Source organism: Macaca mulatta, chromosome 4 (assembly GCF_049350105.2).
Source record: "Macaca mulatta isolate MMU2019108-1 chromosome 4, T2T-MMU8v2.0, whole genome shotgun sequence".
Classification (NCBI taxonomy): domain Eukaryota; kingdom Metazoa; phylum Chordata; class Mammalia; order Primates; family Cercopithecidae; genus Macaca; species Macaca mulatta.
Genome location: NC_133409.1, coordinates 77,389,588 through 77,409,122, shown reverse-complemented (window position 1 = coordinate 77,409,122; position 19,535 = coordinate 77,389,588). Strand labels below are relative to the sequence as shown.

Below are 19,535 nucleotides of genomic sequence, written 5' to 3'. Positions count from 1 at the left end.
TCTCGCTCTGTCGCCCAGGCTGGAGTGCAGTGGCTGGATCTCAGCTCACTGCAAGCTCCGCCTCCCGGGTTCACGCCATTCTCCGGCCTCAGCCTCCCGAGTAGCTGGGACTACAGGCGCCCGCCACCGCGCCCGGCTAATTTTTTGTATTTTTTAGTAGAGACGGGGTTTCACCGTGTTAGCCAGGATGGTCTCGATCTCTTGACCTCGTGATCCGCCCGTCTCGGCCTCCCAAAGTGCTGGGATTACAGGCTTGAGCCACCGCGCCCGGCCAGGTTTTTTAATTTCACGTGCCTTTCTGTATTGCTTTTAAAATCTTTCAATTACCACTCTGCTTAAATAACTCTTATTTCACAATGAGCTGTGATCCTGTCTTGCAAGTATTGTAAACTTTTTGACATCTTTGCCAGGCCTCCCCAGGATCAAAACTCTAAATTAAATCTTTTGACCTAAAATTAACTTGGGAATTTACCAGTTAGGCCCCTGGAGAGCATAAAAAATGTATCTCTCATCTCATAGTGATAGGAAATGATTAGGCTTACTTGCTCCATGGAAAACATTGTCAAATGATCAGTGATAGTAGCTCTTCTTCCAATTACATTTATGGATATGTTATCAATACAAATGTTTCAAAAATTAGATAATACATTATCAATCATATTTTACTTATGTTAAGTCTACTTTAAAGCTATATTTGTAGAGATATAGCTTTGATGTATCTTAAAGATTATGTAAAATTTGTAAAAGTCTAATGGTCTTGATGTGATGCTGTCAGTCATGATTCTGGTTGCTATCTTAAAACGTGTGTGGGGCCGGATGTGTGTGGGGCCGGACGTGGTGGCTCAAGCCTGTAATCCCAGCACTTTGGGAGGCCGAGGCGGGCGGATCACGAGGTCAGGAGATAGAGACCATCCCGGCTAGCACGGTGAAACCCCGTCTCTACTAAAAATACAAAAAATTAGCCAGGCATGGTGGCAGGCGCCTGTAGTCCCAGCTACTCGGGAGGCTGAGGCAGGAGAATGGCGTGAACCTGGGAGGCGGAGCTTGCAGTGAGCAGAGATCTCGCCACTGCACTCCAGCCTGGGCTACAGAGCAAGACTCCGTCTCAAAAAAAAAAAAAAATTGTGTGTAATAGAAATAACTACATGTCCTTGGCAGTTCCCGATTATAATAAATGTTTGTCAGGTTCTTAACCCTGGCTATTCTGTGTTTGTCATCCATAGTTCTTGTGTTGATTCGTCTCCAAAAACATTTACAATTAGCTATACTCCAAAATGGCTTTTCATGGAAAACACCCTAACAAGTACTCTTGAACACATTTCTAGTAACTGTAGAACCAGTGGATTCAATAAAATTCCCAGAACTCTAATAAACAAACTGATGGGTTTACGAAACTGCTAATTCAGATCAAGCAGAACAAAAAATTACTTAAAATTAAATAATTGAGCCGGCACAGTGGTTCACACCTGTAATCCCAGCACTTTGGGAGGCCGAGGTCGGTGGATCATGAGGTCAGGAGATCAAGACCCTCCTGTCCGACATGATGAAATCCCGTCTCTACTAAAAACACAAAAAAATTAGCTGGACGTGGTGGCGCATGCCTGTAATCCCAGCTACTCGGGAGACTGAGGCAGGAGAATCGCTTGAACCAGGGAGTCAGAAGTTGCAGTGAGCCGAGATTGCACCGCTGCACTCCAGCCTGGCAACAGAGAGAGACTCTGTCTAAAATAAATAAATAAATAAAATAAGTAATTGATAAAGATAATGTGGCCGGGCGCGGTGGCTCACGCCTGTAATCCCTGCACTTTGGGAGGCCGAGGCGGGCGGATCACGAGGTCAGGAGATCGAGACCATCCTGGCTAACATGGTGAAACCCCGTCTCTACTAAAATACAAAAAATTAGCCGGGCGCGGTGGCGTGCGCCTGTAGTCCCAGCTACTCGGGAGGCTGAGGCAGGAGAATGGCGCGAACCTGGGAGGCGGAGCTTGCAGTGAGCCGAGATGGTGCCACTGCACTCCAGCCTGGGCGACAGAGTGAAGACTCCGCCTCAAAAAAAAAAAAAAAAAAAAAAAAAGATAATGTTTGTATGATTTTTATTGAAAACACTATTGGTTCTATTTTTTTTTTTTTTTTTTTTCTGAGACGTTGTCTCGCTCCGTCGCCCAGGCTGGAGTGCAGTGGCAAGATCCCGGCTCACTGTAAGCTCCACCTCCTGGGTTCAAGCGATTCTCCTGCCTCAGTCTCCTCACTAGCTGGAACTACAGGCACCCGCCACCACTCCCGGCCAATTTTTTTGTATTTTTAGTAGAGATGGAATTTTACCATGTTAGCCAGGATGGTCTCTATCTCCTGACCTCGTGATCTGCCCACCTTGGCCTCCCAAACTGCTGGGATTACAGGCGTGATCCACCGCACCCAGCCAGTTCTCTACTTAAATGTTTTGTTTACCAGATTTAAGGCAATTTTCTTTCTTAAGCTATCTGTAGTTTATAATAATTTGATAAAGTATACTTCTGTGAACAGAGATGAAAGCAACTTGCTTTTTCTGCTTGACTCCTCCAAAGTTTGAAAACCATTTCTGAGTATTATTATGACAATATATATAGTTGCATACGTCCAGTAAAAATCTGCCCTCTCTGTATAGCAGGATACAATTAGAGACATGGGCTACATTATCAAGGCTTTGGTTGAAATGTTGTATTTTAAATGTGCATAGAAAGCTTGGCTTCAAGGGTTCCCAGCCTTATAGTAAATAAATTAAAAGTGTCCCTTCTTGGTAGGCTCAGAAACCTTCAGACTAGGTAAAATCTAATGTTTTGTCCAAACCTCAAGAGGTTTTTAAATCTGAGACTACGATGAGATCAATGTGAAGCGAAAGAGTGACACTTATTTTAAAATACTTTTTTTTTTTTCAGACGGAGTCTTGCTCTGTCGCCCAGGCTGGAGTGCAGTGGCGCGATCTCGGCTCACTGCAAGCTCCGCCTCCCGGGTTCATGCCATTCTCCTGCCTCAGCCTCCGGAGTAGCTGGGACTACAGGCGCCGCCACCTCGCCCGGCTAATTTTTGTAGTTTTAGTAGAGACGGGGTTTCACTGTATTAGCCAGGATGGTCTCTATCTCCTGACCTCGTGATCCACCCGCCTTGGCCTCCCAAAGTGCTGGGATTACAAGCGTGAGCCACCGCGCCCAGCCTAAAATACTTCTTTTAAAAAAACTATAATACACTATAAAAACTAAAATGGTAGCTCTGTGCATTAGCTTCAAGTTCTTGTTATTTGCCTGTAGACTAGGCTAGGTCCTGAATTCTTCTATGTTTCTCCAATCCAACTTTGTTCCATGAAATTACTAAAATCAGGGACTACTCTGTTCCTAAGACCTATAACACGAAACTAGATACATTTTTTTTCTCTTTTTTGAGACGGAGTCTTGCTCTGTCACCAGGCTGGAATGCGGTGGCGCAATCTTGGCTCACTGCAATTTCTGCCTCCCAGGTTCAAGCAATTCTCCTGCCTCATCCTCCCAAGTAGCTGAGACTACAGGCACACGCCACCCACGCCTGGCTAATTTTTGTATTTTTAGTAGAGACGGGGTTTCACCATGTTCGCCAGGATGGTCTCCATCTCTTGACCTTGTGATCTGCCCACCTCAGCCTCCCAAAGTGCTGGGATTACAGGCGTGAGCCACCGCGCCTGGCCAAAACTAGATACATTTTAAGAAACAAGTCTCAGCAGGTCTTGGTGGCTCACGCCTATGATCCCAGCACTTTGGGAAGCCGAGGTAAGCAGATCACCTGAGGTCAGGAGTTCAAGACCAGCCTGACCAACATGGTGAAACCCCATCTCTTAGCCTCACAGCCACTCCCTTCAAAGCTCCCTTGTTGCTCAAATGTGGCTGAAAGGGTTTTGACACTGACTCCTGGCCACCATTCACGCCCTCCAACATAGGACAGACCAGCAACCCAAGTCAGGTCCATCCAAGCACAGAGGCACATCAAAACCTAACTACAGGATGATTGTTCAGCGACGCTTTTGGAGAAAGATCTTGATCAAAAGAGGGAATGGGAAAATTATCAGAATCAAAATGGAGTCACTTGTATTTAAAAAAAAAAAAAAAAAAAAAAAAGTCCTGACAAATAGGTTGGGGAAGGCCATGAAAAGGAGTCTTATGCATAAATGCCTCATAACAAAAACTATCACAAAAGACTCTACAAAAACTACAATGTTGCATAAAGGCCGTTACCACCTTACACACAAAAAATACTCCTGCAACAACACCTGCCCAGCCACTGCCTGTCCAACCTCAAATTGGCATCACCCTTGTTATTGATCCTTGTAGCCAAAAATAATTATCTCAAAGCAATTATGTAATCCTCTTCATTTTTCCTTTAAAAACCTTTGTCTTCCTGTACCGCCCTGACTACGCACAGAGCTTACTGTGGAATGCATATTCCCACTGCAATGCTTTGCTCCCAAATAAATATTATTTTCGAAAGCCGCTCTCTGTTTGTTTTTAGGCTGACACCACCATAGTCTTAAAGTCTGTAAACAACCATGTTTGCATTCTCTCCTTTCTTCGTCTCTAAAGGTGAGATGATTATGCACAGAACATTCATCATCACTTGAAAGTCTACTACTGTATGTTAAGAAGCGTAGGCCGGACGCGGTGGCTTATGCCTGTAATCCCAGCACTTTGGGAGGCCAAGGCAGGTGGATCACGAGGTCAGGAGTTCGAGACCAGCCTGGCCAATATGGTGAAACCCCATCTCTACTAAAAGTACAAAAATTAGCCAGGCATGGTGGCACACCTGTAGTCCCAGCTACTCCGGAGGCTGAGGCAGAAGAATTGCTTGAACCCAGGAGGCAGAGGTTGCAGTGAGCCATGATCACGCCACTACACTCCAGCCTGGGAGAGAGAGACTATCTCAAAAAGAGAAAAAAAGAAGTGTACACATATTCCCTCATTTTGTCCCCTTTGCCACCATTAAAGCAAATGCCCTATTTTCTGTGGCCCCTGCTGATTTCTGGAATTTACAATAACAAAGCCTGGTGAGTAGAGCAGGCCCCTCCCTGCCTCTCTGGAACAGCCCGGGTGCTGACCAGGAAAAAGGCTCCAGCCTCCCAACACCCTTCACCTTCTCTGCCTTGGGTGGTTTTTAAGTATCACTCCCAAGCTATCAAAATGAAACATGTATTTTAATTTATTTTCAATGTTTGAGCAGCGCCTCTCCATCATCGTCTCCTACGATCTCACCGTGCAAGTCTTTAAATAAGTCCTCCTCTTTCCAGGACCTGGCACCCAGCCTGGTAGAGAAAGACCCCCAGCCCCTGTGTGTTGAACAAATGACTGCCCTGGGCTTGCTGGCTGCCTCACAATAAGACACCCATTTCCTCATTGTTTAGAGAATGAGGACACCTTCCCACGGAAGCAAGGGAAGGGAGTTGGAGGGCCAGTAAGCCAGGATTAGACGTGAAAGCTGAGCGCGTTCCTGCCACCTGGCCAGAGCAACCGGCTGATTCTGGTTTGCCTGAGACTTTCCAAGTATGAGCACTGTCAGTCCTCGTCCCAAAGACGCCCTCGGTCCCAGGCAAACCAGGATTGTTGGCCACCCTCCTTCTGGCCCATGTTTTTCTATGAGTTACTGGGCAAGATTATCTCAATATTTAAAGAATGTCTTAGCAGCTGGGTTCCCTCAAACACAGAACCTAGAGCAACAGTTTCCATGTCCATTTTATTGGGAGTGGTACAATCCCAGGGAAGGAAGGAGAGAGGACGGAGTCAGACAGGAGGTCGGAGAGTACGTTTCAGAGGGTGCACGCGGGCCAGAGCTTCAGGACAAACACAGCTGGTTTATTTCCAAACTACTGTGTTTGGAAACAATCTGTTAGCTCTGTCTAGTCACTGTCACCCTCGGCCAAAGTCTGACCTACACGTCCAGCCGGGCCCGTGGCTGCCAGTTCAGTCAGCATGGTGCGAACGAGCCCCAAGTTAAGCAGCTCTTTGGTCTGTGGGGCTGAAGGGGCAGAGGCTGTGAACTGCTTCTCTTCATGGCCTTCACCAACCTATTTGTCAGGCCTTTTTTTTTTTTTTTGAGACAGTTTCACTCTTGTTGCCCAGGCCAGAGTGCAATGGCACGGTATCAACTCACCGCAACCTCTGGGGCCTGCACCAGGAGGTCAGGTAGGGAGACAAGGCCAGGGGCCAGTGGCCGGGGGCAGGGTGGAAGAGGGGAGGTGGATATGGGCAGGACCAAGGGGGCCTGGGGGGCCTGTCAACTAGATCCAGTGCAAAGAGGTGGAAAAGGTTTGGAATCATCGTTACAAAGTCTGGAGAAATGAGCAGCCTGGGAAAAGCTAGCAGGATTTCAGAGCTTCGTTGAGGCCCCAGCTGAGGGGGGAGACCCCGTGTCAATGGTGACTTCCAGGAGCGCCTGCCTGGTAGCACTTTCCTCCTGCTGAATGGGTGGCGAAAGCATGAGATGAGAGTGTTTGTATTGATCAGAGATTGGGGGCCCCAGGACAGATGAGACAAAAGGACAGAGAAGCAAATTAGTTTAAGACAATGGGTCTCAGTATCTACGCAAGTTAGAATCACTTGGGGAGCTTTAAAAATCACAGTGTTCAGGCTGAACCCCAAACCAACTGAGTCAGATCTGAAGCAGGGCTCAGGCGTCGGTATTTGTATTTATTTATTTATTTAGAGACAGGGTCTCACTCTGTTGCCCAGGCTGAAGTGCAGTGGCACAGTCATGGTTCACTGCAGCCTCGAATTCCCAGGCTCAGACAATCCTCCCACGTCGGCTTCCTAAGTAGCTGGGACTACAGGCACATGCCACCACGGCCAGTTATTTTTTGTATTTTTTGTAGAGATGAGGCGTCACCATGTTGTCCAGGCTGGTATGGAATTCCTGGGCTCAAGCAATCTGCCCACCTCAGCCTCCCAAAGTGCTGAGATTACAAACGTGAGCCACCGCGCCCAGCTGGCATCAGTACTTTTTGTTTATTTGTTTGTTTGTTTTTGTTTTTGAGATGGGGTCTCACTCTGTCACCCAGTCTGGAGTACAGTGGCACCATCTCAGCTCACTGCAACCTCCACCTCCCGGGTTCAAATGATTCTCCTGCCTCAACCTCCCGAGTAGCTGGGACTACAGAAGCCCACCACCACACCTGGCTAAGTTTTGTATTTTTAGTAGAGATGGGGTTTTACCATATTGGCCAGGCTGGTCTCGAATTCCTGACCTTGTGATCCACCCGCCTTGGCCTCCCAAAGTGCTGGGATTACAGGTGTGAGCCACTGCACCTGGCCAGCATCAGTATTTTTAAAGCTCCCTAAAGGATTCCAAATGTACAGCAAATTTGATAACCCACGGTTTAAGGCGTGGCAAGAGAGATCTAGAGGAAGAACCCATGGAATCCAGGCCACATCAGTGCCTTCCTGGGGTTCTGTTTCAGCTCCGGCTCCCCGCTGGGGTTCCGTTTTGGCGCCGGCTCCCCCCTGGGGTTCCGTTGCATTTTTGCCCTTTGGTCTGTGAACCATCCCTGTATTCTCGTAATGAGTTTACCCTTTTTGGCTGAGACTAATACTTGCAACCAACAGTCTTAAATGTCGTAGTGCCATATCTTTATAACGTGACTGTCAATGCCTCTCGCTGTCCCTGACATAGCTGCCAATGATGAGAACTACAGCAAAGTTCTAAATGTTCTCATTCGTACTGCAACCTGAGGGAAGGGTATTTGGTTTTGCATTTCCGCTTGCAGAAGTTGAGAACAGTCTCCACCGGAAGAACGAGGGTTCTGGAGCCCCCAGCTTGTCACCACCAGGCAGGAGCATGCTTGCCCTTTCCAGATGGAGTAGGAAGTAATCTCTGTCGGCCTGAATCCTAAACTGGGGGCTCTGTTCCCCGAAGAGCATGGGTTTACAAATCAGAAACACTGCCCCGGTCATGCCAGATAGATAAGCCAGGGAAGCTGGTCATTATCTTCACTTAGGAACAAAACTCCGTCTTTAAGTCCTGACAAGACTTGAAGGCTGAACGTCAACAGTAAACAACCAAGATTACTTTGCTGGCTGTACTCCGCCATTAACAAACACAGCACAGAGGGCACCTTCCTAGGCATGTGGGTGTATTTAAAAGAATGGGAAGCCAGAGCCCCTGCTATTCAGTAGGCTGAGGTGGAAGAATCAGAATCACTTGAGCCCAGAAGTTCAAGGCTGTAGTGCACCATGACTGCACTGTGAGGAGCCACTGCACTCCAACCTGGGCAACGCAGCGAGACCCCATCTCTAAAAAAAACAAGGCAACAACCACCAAAAAAACTTAAAAAAGAATGGAAAGAGTGCAGCCGTGCCCCCTTACATCACGTTTCCAAGTTCTGTTCGTTTCCTTCACTCCCCAGGAGACAGAAAAGGCAGGACAACGCCCACCCGCCATGTGCCCCTGCATCCCACAGCAGCTGGAAAAGCGGGCGGCATTGCTCATGACGTGCCTGCCTCACGCCTTCAGAGCTCTGCCCCCAGAGGCAGGCGATCAGCCCTTCACTCAAACTGCTTCCTACATAGCAAAACAAGGGCTGCTCCAGCGAGGCCCGTCATTTGCCACGACGTTCCAAGTCAGGACAAGGCCAGGGGAGGCCAGTCCCAGACACATGATGAGTCTGTGCAGCTGTGGGTCCCAGGATCACAAATAAATCCTCTGCTATGGGCTTGAACACGCAGAACAATGGGACCTTGTGCTGATTTCCTAAGTATGGCCTAAACCTCACAACTCCAGTAAACATGGGGTAAGGAAGAAAGGGGGATGTAGCGGGAACGCTGGTGCAGAAATGTTCGGAGTAGGCATAGCAGTGCCCTGCAGCCCACGGCCGAGCAAGCCGCAGGGGAATGGGGCCTGGAGAGCTGCCTGGCCCCTGAGCGGTGGGCAGCAGCCTCTCCCTGTGTGGCTCTAAGGTGCCAGCTTCCTAAACCGTCACTCCTGGGGCGTTTTCCTTTGAGGGTAGTCTTGCCCGGGCATTTTCACGTTGAAATGCGCGCTATTTCTTTAATTGCTTGTTTAGATGACATTTAGGGAAATTTAATGTTTTTAAGTTATGGAAGCATGTATGACGATTTCAAGGAATTTCATTTCAGGATAGGAAAAGAGGGACTACAACATAGTTGCTGTTATAAAAAGAGCAGGAGGGAGTTCTCCTTTGAGAAGCACAGCCCTGAGGCCATGGGCAGGCCTTACAGTGAGCTGTCCATTGAGTGGGGAGGGGGCAATAAGGACTGAGCCAAGGAGAGCAAGATAACCGGCCAGCTGGAAGGAAGGTGGGAAAACCAAGACCCCAGAGCGCAAGAGCTCAGGGGTTTGCCCCGAGGTTCATGGAAGGGAATGCCATTGAGGCTGAAGAAATTGGGGAAATCAGCGTCCCGTCCCCTTTCTGCACTGTTCAGCTGGGTTTCAGCGGCCTTCTGCCCGCTCCCTGACCGTGATCCCCCAGCGTACGCACACTACCCCAGCAGACGGCTCATCTGTCTGAGTCTCCAACCCTGCCTCACCCAGCCTGGCTTAACCTGGAGTGGCTCCTTGTGTCCTGATCCACCTTTAGGGTGGCCAACCATCCTAACTGTTCCGGGACCGAGGGCTTTCCTGGAACACTAGACTTTCAAGCCAGGATGCACTGACACCGTATCTCTGACCAACACCTCCTGAGCTAGGCCGGAGCCTGTTTCCTCTGCCTTCATTGCATACTCTCCCTCACCCCAACACACACACACCCTCCCCAATTTGCACCTGAGAAACCTCAGGCAACTCAAGTGACACAGTGAAGATTTCAGACACCTCTGCTGGGAAGATGGAGCCACCCTGATCCAGACACAGCTGTACCATGAGTTTGCTGTCTCCGTTTTAGACAGGAGGGATCCGAGATCATCCTATAAGATGGCAGACCCTATTTTCAATAAGCACAGTGGCTGATCCAAGCCAGGACCCGCCCAGTCCTCCTGACTCTTGTTGATCAAACACTCAGCTGCTATGTTTACAAAATACCGGCAGAGAGAAGCCAAAATCCACAGCCCTGTATCAACACATGAGCTGTTCCTTTCAAGGAAACCCGTTAATGGTGTGGCTTCTGTCCCCAGAAAGATGCTGAAGTCCTAACACGCTGTGCCTGTGAACGTGGCCTGATTTGCTAAGGCCTTGGCAGACCAGCAAGCTAAAATAAGGTCATCAGGGCGGGCCCTAAATCCAGTGTGACTGATGTCCTTATAAAAAGGGGAGATTCTGACACAAACACACATAGAAGGAAGACAATGTAAAGACACAGGGAGATGACAGACATCTACAAGCCAAGCCTGAAGCTACCAGAAGGCAGAGAAAAGGCCTGGGACAGAACGTCCTTCAGGAGGAGCCAATCCTGCCAACACCTGGATTTCGGACTCCGGGCCTCAGAACTGGGGGACGACACATCCCTGTTGCTTGAGCCCGCAGGCTGTGGTGTTTTCTTACCGCAGCCCTAGAAGGCGGCCCCAGAGCCCCAGCTTCCATATCTGGGGAACGAGGCCCACTTCAAGCTTCAGGTGTCCCACCAGCCTTGAGGCCTTTTCTTCCCTGGCAAAGGATGGTCTTTCAGTTGCCAGAGCTGAGTCATCGCTGCAGCCAGATGATGACCAGGAAGAACAGATGGGATGCTTATACCTGCTCTGCTATCCAGGAAATTAGTATCCTTATTTTTTCCCTCTCAATTCAGAGTGAGATGTGGCTTAAATAAACATATTCTGAGGCCAGGCACGGTGGCTCACGCCTGTAATCCCAGCACTTTGGCAGGCTGAGGGAAGTGGACCACGAGGTCAGGAGATCGAGACTATCCCGGCTAACACGGTGAAATCTCATCTCTACTAAAAATACCAAAAATTAGCCGGGTGTGGTACAATGCACCTGTAGTCCCAGCTACTCAGGAGGCTGAAGCAAGAGAATCATTTGAACACGGGAGGTGGAGGCTGCAGTAAGCTGAGATCACGCCACTGCACTCCAGCCTGAGTGACAGAGGGAGACTCCGTCTCAAAAAAAAAAAAAAAACAGGCCGGGCGCGGTGGCTCAAGCCTGTAATCCCAGCACTTTGGGAGGCCGAGACGGGCAGATCACGAGGTCAGGAGATCGAGACCATCCTGGCTAACACGGTGAAACCCCGTCTCTACTAAAAAATACAAAAAACTAGCGGGGCGAGGTGGCGGGCGCCTGTAGTCCCAGCTACTCCGGAGGCTGAGGCAGGAGAATGGCGTGAACCCGGGAGGTGGAGCTTGCAGTGAGCCGAGATCCAGCCACTGCACTCCAGCCTGGGCGACAGAGCGAGACCCCGTCTCAAAAAACAAAACAAAACAAAACAAAACAAACAAACAAAAAAAGCAAAACAAAAAAAAAAACACTCTGGAGGCCGAGGCAGGCGGATCCCGAGGTCAGCAGTTCGAGACCAGCCTGGCCAACATGGTGAAACCCCTTCTCTACTAAAAACACAAAAATGATCCAGGCATGGTGGTCCACGCATGTAGTCCCAGCTACTCAGGAGGCTGAGGCACAAGAATTGCTTGAACCCAGGAGGCGTAGGTTGTAGCGAGCTGAGATCACGTCACTGCACTCTAGCGTGAGCAACAGAGCAACACTCTGTCTCAAAAACAAACAAACAACAACAACAAAAACCCCATACTCTGCTGTGTGGACAACAGCCGCGCTCACCCCAAGGTTCACAAAGAAGTAATTAAGCCTGGGTAACCACCACAAAGAGACCTGATGAATGCATACGATACAGACTTGGGTTGAATTCCGGTTCTAAAATGCAACCTCGGACAAATTACTTGGTCTGGCTAGACTTCATTTTCCTCTGAGGGTTGCTGGGAAGATTATATAAGACGATGCATGTAAACACTTGGTCCAGAACTCAGTACATAGTAAGGACTCAATAAGAGAGTAAGAGTATCTGACAAAATACAATTCAAGAGATGTCCATTATAGACATAAATATGGCCAATACTGTATGTGAAATTCAGAATGTTAGCCTCTGGCTGTGTGATTAAAAGAATATCTAGACTGGGTGCAGTGGCTCATGATTGTAATCCCTGCAATTTGAGAAGTCAAGGCGGGTGGATTACTTGAGGTCAGGAGTTCAAGACCAGCCTGGGCATCACGGTGAAACCCTGTCTCTACTAAAAAAAAAAAACAAAAATTAGCCAGGCATAGTGGCGCATGCATGTAATCTCAAGCTACTTGGGAGGCTGAGCCAGGAGAATTGCTTGAACCCGGGAGGCGTAGGTTACAGTGAGCTGAGATCAGGCCACTGCACTCCGGCCTAGGTGACAGAGCAAGACGCCATTTCAAAAAAAAAAAGATAAAATCCCAGTCTCATCAGGGACACTCACTGTCTCCTCCCACCAAAAAAAGGAAATGAAAGACAGAGAGAGTTGTCAGTCAATAGTTACATTGAGGTGTATCCAGTAACTTGAAAACAAGGAGAAAAAATGAGGCCCTCTGATATGCTTACATCAAAATCAGTACAGATGTGTCAGGAAATGACATTGGCCTTAAACAGAAAACACGGCTCCCAGACCTTTCAACCTGAATGTAACCCGATCAAAGGTGTCAAAGCAGAAAGGAACGTGGGCCAGCCTGGAGGCGTGGAAACGGAGCAGGAGCCAAGGTGAGCTGACAGTGGTCACTGAGCTTTGTGTGGGGAGAGGGACACGTGGCACAGGGCTCCCAGTACTGCCGCCCATTGGAAAATCCATCAGAGGAGGAAATGGGTGCCTCAGCGTGTCTCCTGCTGCTCTAAGATAATTCTTTTGGCTTTTTTGTTTTTTTGTGAGATGGGAGTCTCGCTCTTGTCGCCCAGGCTGGAGTGCAGTGGCGCAATCTCGGCTCACTGCAACCTCCACCTCCCTGGTTCAAGCGATTCTCCTGCCTCAGCCTCCTGAGTAACTGGGATTACAGGCGCCTGCCATCAAACCTGGCTAATTTTTGTATTTTTAGTAGAGACGGGGTTTCACCATGTTGGCCAGACTGGTCTCAAACTCCTGATCTCAAGTGATCCGCCCCCCGTCAGCCTTCCAAAGTGCTGGGATTACAGGCGTGAGCCACCGCGCCCAGCCTGCTCTAAGAGATTTCACTCACCCCTCATGGCTCTCCATCCTGGCAGAGATCCACCCCAAGGCAATTACATCCGAATCCTCAAGGGTGGGGCCTGGGCATCTGTGTTTTTAAAAGCTCCCTCACATCCTTGAGCTCAGGAGTTCAAAACCAGCCTGGGCAACATAGTGAGACCTCATCTCTACGAAAAAATTCAAATGAACAAAAAAATTAGTTGGGTGTGGTGGCGCATGCCCGTAGTACCAGCTACTTGGGAGGCTGCAGGGGAGGAGTTGAGGAGGTCAAGGCTGCAGTGAGCCATGATCACACCACTGCACTCCAGCCTTGGTGAGAGGGATGAGACTCTCTCCCCCCATCCACCGCAAAAAAAAAAAAAAAAAAAAAAGAAATAGCTCCTTGAGATGATTCTGCAGCCAGCACTGAGAATCCTGATCTTATCAATTCCCCTGGGGTTCAAGCGATTCTCATGCCTCAGCCTCCCAAGCAACTGGGATGACAGGCATGCACCACCACACCTGGCTAAGTTTTGTATTTTTAGTAGAGATGAGCTTTCACTACGTTGCTCAGGCTGGTCTCGAACTCCTGGGCTCAAGTGATCTGCCCGCCTTGGCCTCCCAAAGTGCTGGGATTACAGGCACGAGCCACTGTGCCAGGCTGCCTTTGTCCATTCTACTGTTTTTTAGCATCTGGCTACTTTCCAGTTTAGGAGTATTACAACTTGTGCTGTTATGAACACTTTTTAGTACATGTCTTCTCACGGCCCATGAATACATTTCTGCCGGGCATATAACCGACAGAAAATGCTGGGCCTAAGGAAATGTGTGTTCAACTTTAGTAGCTGCTTGCCAAGTGGTTTTCCATAATGATTACAGCAATTTACCCTCCCATCTGCAGTGCGTGAACATTCCATGTCCTTGTTACCACTTTGGTGGGGTGTAGAGGACAGTCAAGGAGTTTTCCGTAGACTTCAAGTTATTTTCTTTTACAGACAGCCATAGAAAGCCAGCCAGTTTCCCCCATGAATGTGAATGAGAAGCAACAGCCCAAGTGATTATTAGCAGCCAATTGCTATCAAGTTAAAACGAAAGAACTTGATTACATCATTAGGCTGCTGGATCAGCAACCCAATCCATTTCCTTATTGTTTAGACTGGTTCACTGTGGTTTTTCTGTTATGTGTATCTGAAAACATCTTTAGTGCTCTCTTCATAAAGTGTTTGAGTCTTATGAAAATCCTTGTGAAGAGAGTTTCTTTATCCTGATGTGGAAATGGATTGTCCAATGAAATGCAATTAATTCCCCCCAAGGTAGGGGAGTTAGCAAAGGGTAGAACTGGGGCTAGAACCAGGATTTCAGATCCCTGGCCTGCTGTTTTACCACCTTCCCTCTCCTGACAGGCAGTACAACTGTCATCTCTCGTTTTGTGAAAATGGCCATGAGTCCTTTGATCACATAGCTGCAGCTCTTCACTGATGCCAAATTATGTAGCAAATATGCAAACAGCCATGCTGGTGAACAGAGGGGCCAATCATGTTTTGTAAACGGAGCTTTAGCAGCTGTGTTCTTTGCTTCGCCCTGTTATGAGAAAACTGCCAACCACGTGAGGTGAGTCCCTGGTCCTCCAGGGAAAAGAGCTGGTGTGTTTTACCCATAAATCACCAATAAGGAAATGAAGACAGTGAGAAGAGAAGGAACCAAAATCGTAGTAGCAATTTCACCTTCCAGCTAGGCAGATGCAGGAGCTGTAACTAGCAGCTTCCCAACTTAGAAACCCAACAGTATTTCACCTAGTTTTGTACAGCAACGATCCATTGATATAAAAAATTCAATGGAGCTACTGAAGATAGTTCAGTGATCTAAAACATCTTCTCACTAAAAACAGACTTTGTGATTCAGCCTAACTGCCCTGTCTATACAAAATACTGTAAAGTACTCTGCAGTCAACTTGGGCTCACGGTGGGGGGGCAGAATCCATCACTGATCACTTCCAACCGCTGTCAATCTGTCTTCAAGCTCCAACTCAACTAAGGAAGTGGCTCCTGGAGCAAAGACTCAAATGCTTGCTGTAGTACAGGCAGCCAAATTGCTGATGTCACTTGTCCAGTGTAAAATCCTCTAGTGGCTTCACACTGCAATCCCAGTGAAATCCACATTCCTTAGTCTGACCTTCAAGCCTCTTCAGGGTCTGGCCCTGCCTCTCTCTCTGACTACAGTGCTCCAGGCTCACTGGTCTTCCGTCTGTGCCTTGAACATTTCATGTTTTTATGGCCTCAGGGACTTTGCAATCCTCCTTCCTCTTCTGGGACTTTCCTCCCTGCCTCCTTGTCTGGTTAGCTCCTCATTTTTCAGTTCTCAGGCAAATGTCACCTTCAAGATGAGCCTCACCTGACTACCTTGTGTGGCAGCACCCTGTCACTCTCTCATGTCACTTGGTTTATTATCTGTAAGCCCTAGGACAGCAGACACCCTGTCTTGCTCACTGCTGTATTCACAACGCCTAGACCAACTGCAGGAACATAAAAGATGCTCAGTAACTACCAGATGAATAAATTGGTCAATGAATAAAGATGGAGATTAACCACTGGGGTGTGTTCTCTTCTCTGCTATTCGCATAGCGATCATTCCACTTTCACTTAGCTCTGTTGCCAAAGAAATATTCCCAGGAAAAGAAAATACAGAAAAAAAAAAAAAAAAAAAAAAAAAAAAGGCCAGGCATGGTGGCTCATGGCTGTAATCTCAATACTTTGGGAGGCCAAGATGGGAGCATCACTTGAGCCCAGGAGTTTGAGACCAGCCTGGGCAATAGAGGGAGATTCCATCTCTACAAAAAATACAAAAATTAGGGGATGGGGCACGGGCCTGCAGTCCTAGCTACTCAGGAGGCTGAGGTAGAAGGACTGCTTGAGTCAGGGAGGTGGAGGATGTAGTGAGCCAAGATTGCACCAATGCACTCCAGCCTGGGCTACAGGGCAAGACCCTGTCTCAATAAATAAATAGAAAAAAAAAAAAAAAAAAGAGTAGGGGGTGGGGGGCGGGGGAGTACTAGAAAAGGAGATTGGAAATAATCTTATTTAACAAGTATGAGGCCGGGCGCAGTGGCTTACGCCTGTAATCCCAGCACTTTGGGAGGCCGAGACGGGCGGATCACGAGGTCAGGAGATCGAGACCATCCTGGCTAACACGGTGAAACCCCGTCTCTACTAAAAATACAAAAACTAGCCGGGCGAGGTGGCGGGCGCCTGTAGTCCCAGCTACTCGGGAGGCTGAGACAAGAGAATGGCGTGAACCCGGGAAGCGGAGCTTGCAGTGAGCTGAGATCGCACCACCGCACTCCAGCCTGCGCGACAGAGTGAGACTCCATCTCAAAAAAAAAAAAAACCAAGTATGATATGAAACTGTGGGTTCTTTTCCCATACCCTCAGGTCTCCCAGGAGGCTGCATTAGACAGGTTTCCAGGCTCGCCCAAAAGCTACATCACACGATTTTTTACATTTTTTAAAAATAGGCATTTTCACTCAGTAACCATGACCCCGGTCCCTCTGCGTTGCTGATTAGCCGTAGGAAGGCATTAGGTTTTTGAATGGATGTGAGGATGTGACACACCTTTTTCTGAGCATGTACCCATGATTATTAGCACAGGATGGGTCTTACAAAAATGACGACCACCTGTTCCCCATAGCAGTGCGATACCCTCGCCATCCTTAGCACAGAGTGAGTAAATCATGATTAAACCTCAGCTTTCCGAGACCTTCTGGTTCAGGCTTCCCATTTAACAGACGAGGAAGGTTGAAGTGTGGGGTGAGGGAGCCTTCTACCGACTCGCGATAAGGTCCTGTCCCGACACCCCGAGCCGAACTGCAGGGCGCGGAGAGTAAGGGGGGGTGCCGGCGCCAGGGTCTGCAGCCCCCACCGCTCTCCCCTAGGCCGCAGGAGAGGGAGACAGAGATGAACGCAAACAAGTTCCACACAGCGGCTCCCAGGCGCGGTGTCCCCGCAGGGCGCCCCGCCACACCCGTCCGCCCCCAGCCCTCGGCGGCGCCCCAGCCTCGGAGGCGTCCTGCAAAGCCCAGGGGCTGGGGCGCTCGGAGCCGCGGCCAAGACCCTCCTCCTGACGCCGGAGCGCGCGCGGTCGCCTCCCTAGACTCGGCTGCTTGAGGCCCGAGCGGGGGTGGCGGGGCGGGCGCACGGGGAGAACGACGCGGGGCGCGGGGAGGAGCCAGAACCCGCAGCTCCTTTACAGGGTTGGCGGGAGCCTAGGCTCGGGTTTGAGCTGAACGGAAATCGGCCCTTCGCCCGGGGACGCGGGGCTGCCCCGGATCCAGGAAAATGCGCCCCGCTGCCAGCACCCCTGCTCCCCGTCCCCTTCCGAGTCCCTCCCAGATCCCCGGCCCGACCCGGTCCCCATCCTTACGCTCCGCGCCAGGCGGGCGGAGGCGGCCGAGGGCGGGACCAGGCCAAGCCTCCGGCACCGCCGGGGTCCGGGAGGGGACTGCGGCCCGGAAACCTCCGGCCGCCCCGCCGCTGCCGGCGCCGCGCCCACCTGTAGTAGCGGTCATCCTTGAAGGGCGTGAGGTCCTCCTTGAGCTCGCGGTACGCCTCCCGCAGCCGTCGGCACAGGTGCTTGAGCTCGCTGCAGAGCGGGGGCTCAAAGGCAGGGTACTCGGCGTCCATGTTGCGCAGCCTCCCGGGCCCGGCCCCGCCGCTCCGCCCTTTGTGTCGCCGCCTGCGCCCCCTCTCTCCTCCAAGCACCGGGGATCGGGCTGCCGGCGCGCTGGGCGGGACCGAGGAGGAGGAGCAGGTGCTGGGGAGGTGGGGAGGGGGCGCGCAGGAAGCGGACCCGGTGCGCTTAGGGCGCCGCCGCGAGCACGCGAGGAGCCAGTCCGGCCCCCTCCCCGCGGAGGGGGCCTGAGTGGGGGAGGGGGCCGCGCCCATCCGCCTCCGCGCCCATCCGCCGCCGCCCCGGGAGAGGCAGAAGGCGGGGGAGGAAGTGCAACACAAGGTCGTCTGCCGCTCAGGACAAAAATCTCAGTGCCGCCCTCGCCAGTGGCAGCGCTGGGAAGGGAACACACTGGAGGTGGGAGCACGAAGGAAAATGGGCCTTGGGGGCCGGACTGAGAGCCCTTTCCTGCTGGGGAGGTCAAAGGCTGAAGCCGGCTACCGCGTTCAGCACCGCGGACAGCTCCCGGGGGCGCCTTCTGGCTTCTCGGACTCCACTTGGGGTTGTAGTCATAATAAATATTTTTTAATGAAGCGTGTCCAAGTGAGGTGCCTCTTCCCACATGTACTAAAACCATCAAAAAAAAAAAAAAAAAAAAAAAAGACTAGGCAGAGGAGTTTCTCACCCTCTACAAGCTCAACACCAGTGTGCAAACTACAGAGTTAACCAATTAACACGTCTTCTACGGAATGGCTTCTCCAAAGCGTGGTGTGATCTCCTCTTGTGAATTTTTCCAATAATACGTGGAGAAACAGCCTTTCCAGACGATGTTAGTGCATTTCCATCTGAACCCAGGGCAGGTTTCCACGCAAGATTCATCCTGCCTGCACTGGGGGAAACCTCTTGCTTTTAGGGACAAAACCTACACAATTGAACCTAAATAATTGTGGAATATCGATCCCAGGAATCTGTATTTGTCCAAACTCCACAGGCAAGTCTAATGACCACTCAGGTGCCAGCAGTCTCAGCATTCCCATGTGTCCTTCTGTCTGTGCCTACTCTGTCACTCCACCCGCTCTTCCTTGCTCTGTATTTTTATTTCTTTTCTCCCTTTACATTTTGGAACAGCTTTTGTATGCTAGCCAGGCTCCCCTATCAGGGCTTGCACATCTTGCCATAACTGCTGATCATCTTGCACTGCACACGGTTAGGTTTTAGCCTTAATTCATTAACATGAGCATTTGTGTTTAATCATCTCAGGATTAAAAAAAAAAGAGCTCAGGTTTGGTAATACTCAAAATATAGTGCATCAAGAGGCGCACTAAGAAGAACTTCAGAGAACACACATGCAGATTTGTTTTCTGAAATGAGAGACTGAGTTCAGCATGTGCCATATTTTAAACATTGTATCATTGGCTACAGAGAGCTTATTTTTAGGAGGAATATAGGCCAATCTCCAAGATACATCAAAACACTTAAAAAATCCTCTAGGGAGCTTTCCTTAGCTTCTCAAGCCTAGTTTTTTTCCTCCCTCTTTGAAGTACAGTAGCCCCTCGAGGATAATACACATCTGGCTCCAGCACTGTGAGGTACTAATCTATTTTGTCAGCTCTTTTACTACAAATCGCTAGAAATTTGAGATAAAACACACACACACAGTGACTGTACATGTTATGCACAGCTGAACCACATACTATAATTTTTTTGTACATTTTATTTCCCATAGAATTAATGGTTGTCATTTTTATTGCTTGATTTTTAAATATACT

At 49.6% G+C, this 19,535-nt stretch overlaps 1 protein-coding gene across 1 annotated transcript in view; it reads right to left on the bottom strand.

Moving 5' to 3' along the window:
* TMEM181 (transmembrane protein 181) overlaps nucleotides 1-17,795 on the bottom strand; it is a 110,124-nt gene extending 92,329 nt beyond the window's left edge. The window contains exon 1 of the mRNA XM_015137046.3: nucleotides 17,650-17,795. Within this exon, the coding sequence (XP_014992532.2) occupies nucleotides 17,650-17,780 (131 nt within the window). The 5' untranslated portion in view covers nucleotides 17,781-17,795. The remainder of the gene's footprint in view (nucleotides 1-17,649) is intronic.
* Nucleotides 17,796-19,535: the final 1,740 nt, after the last annotated feature.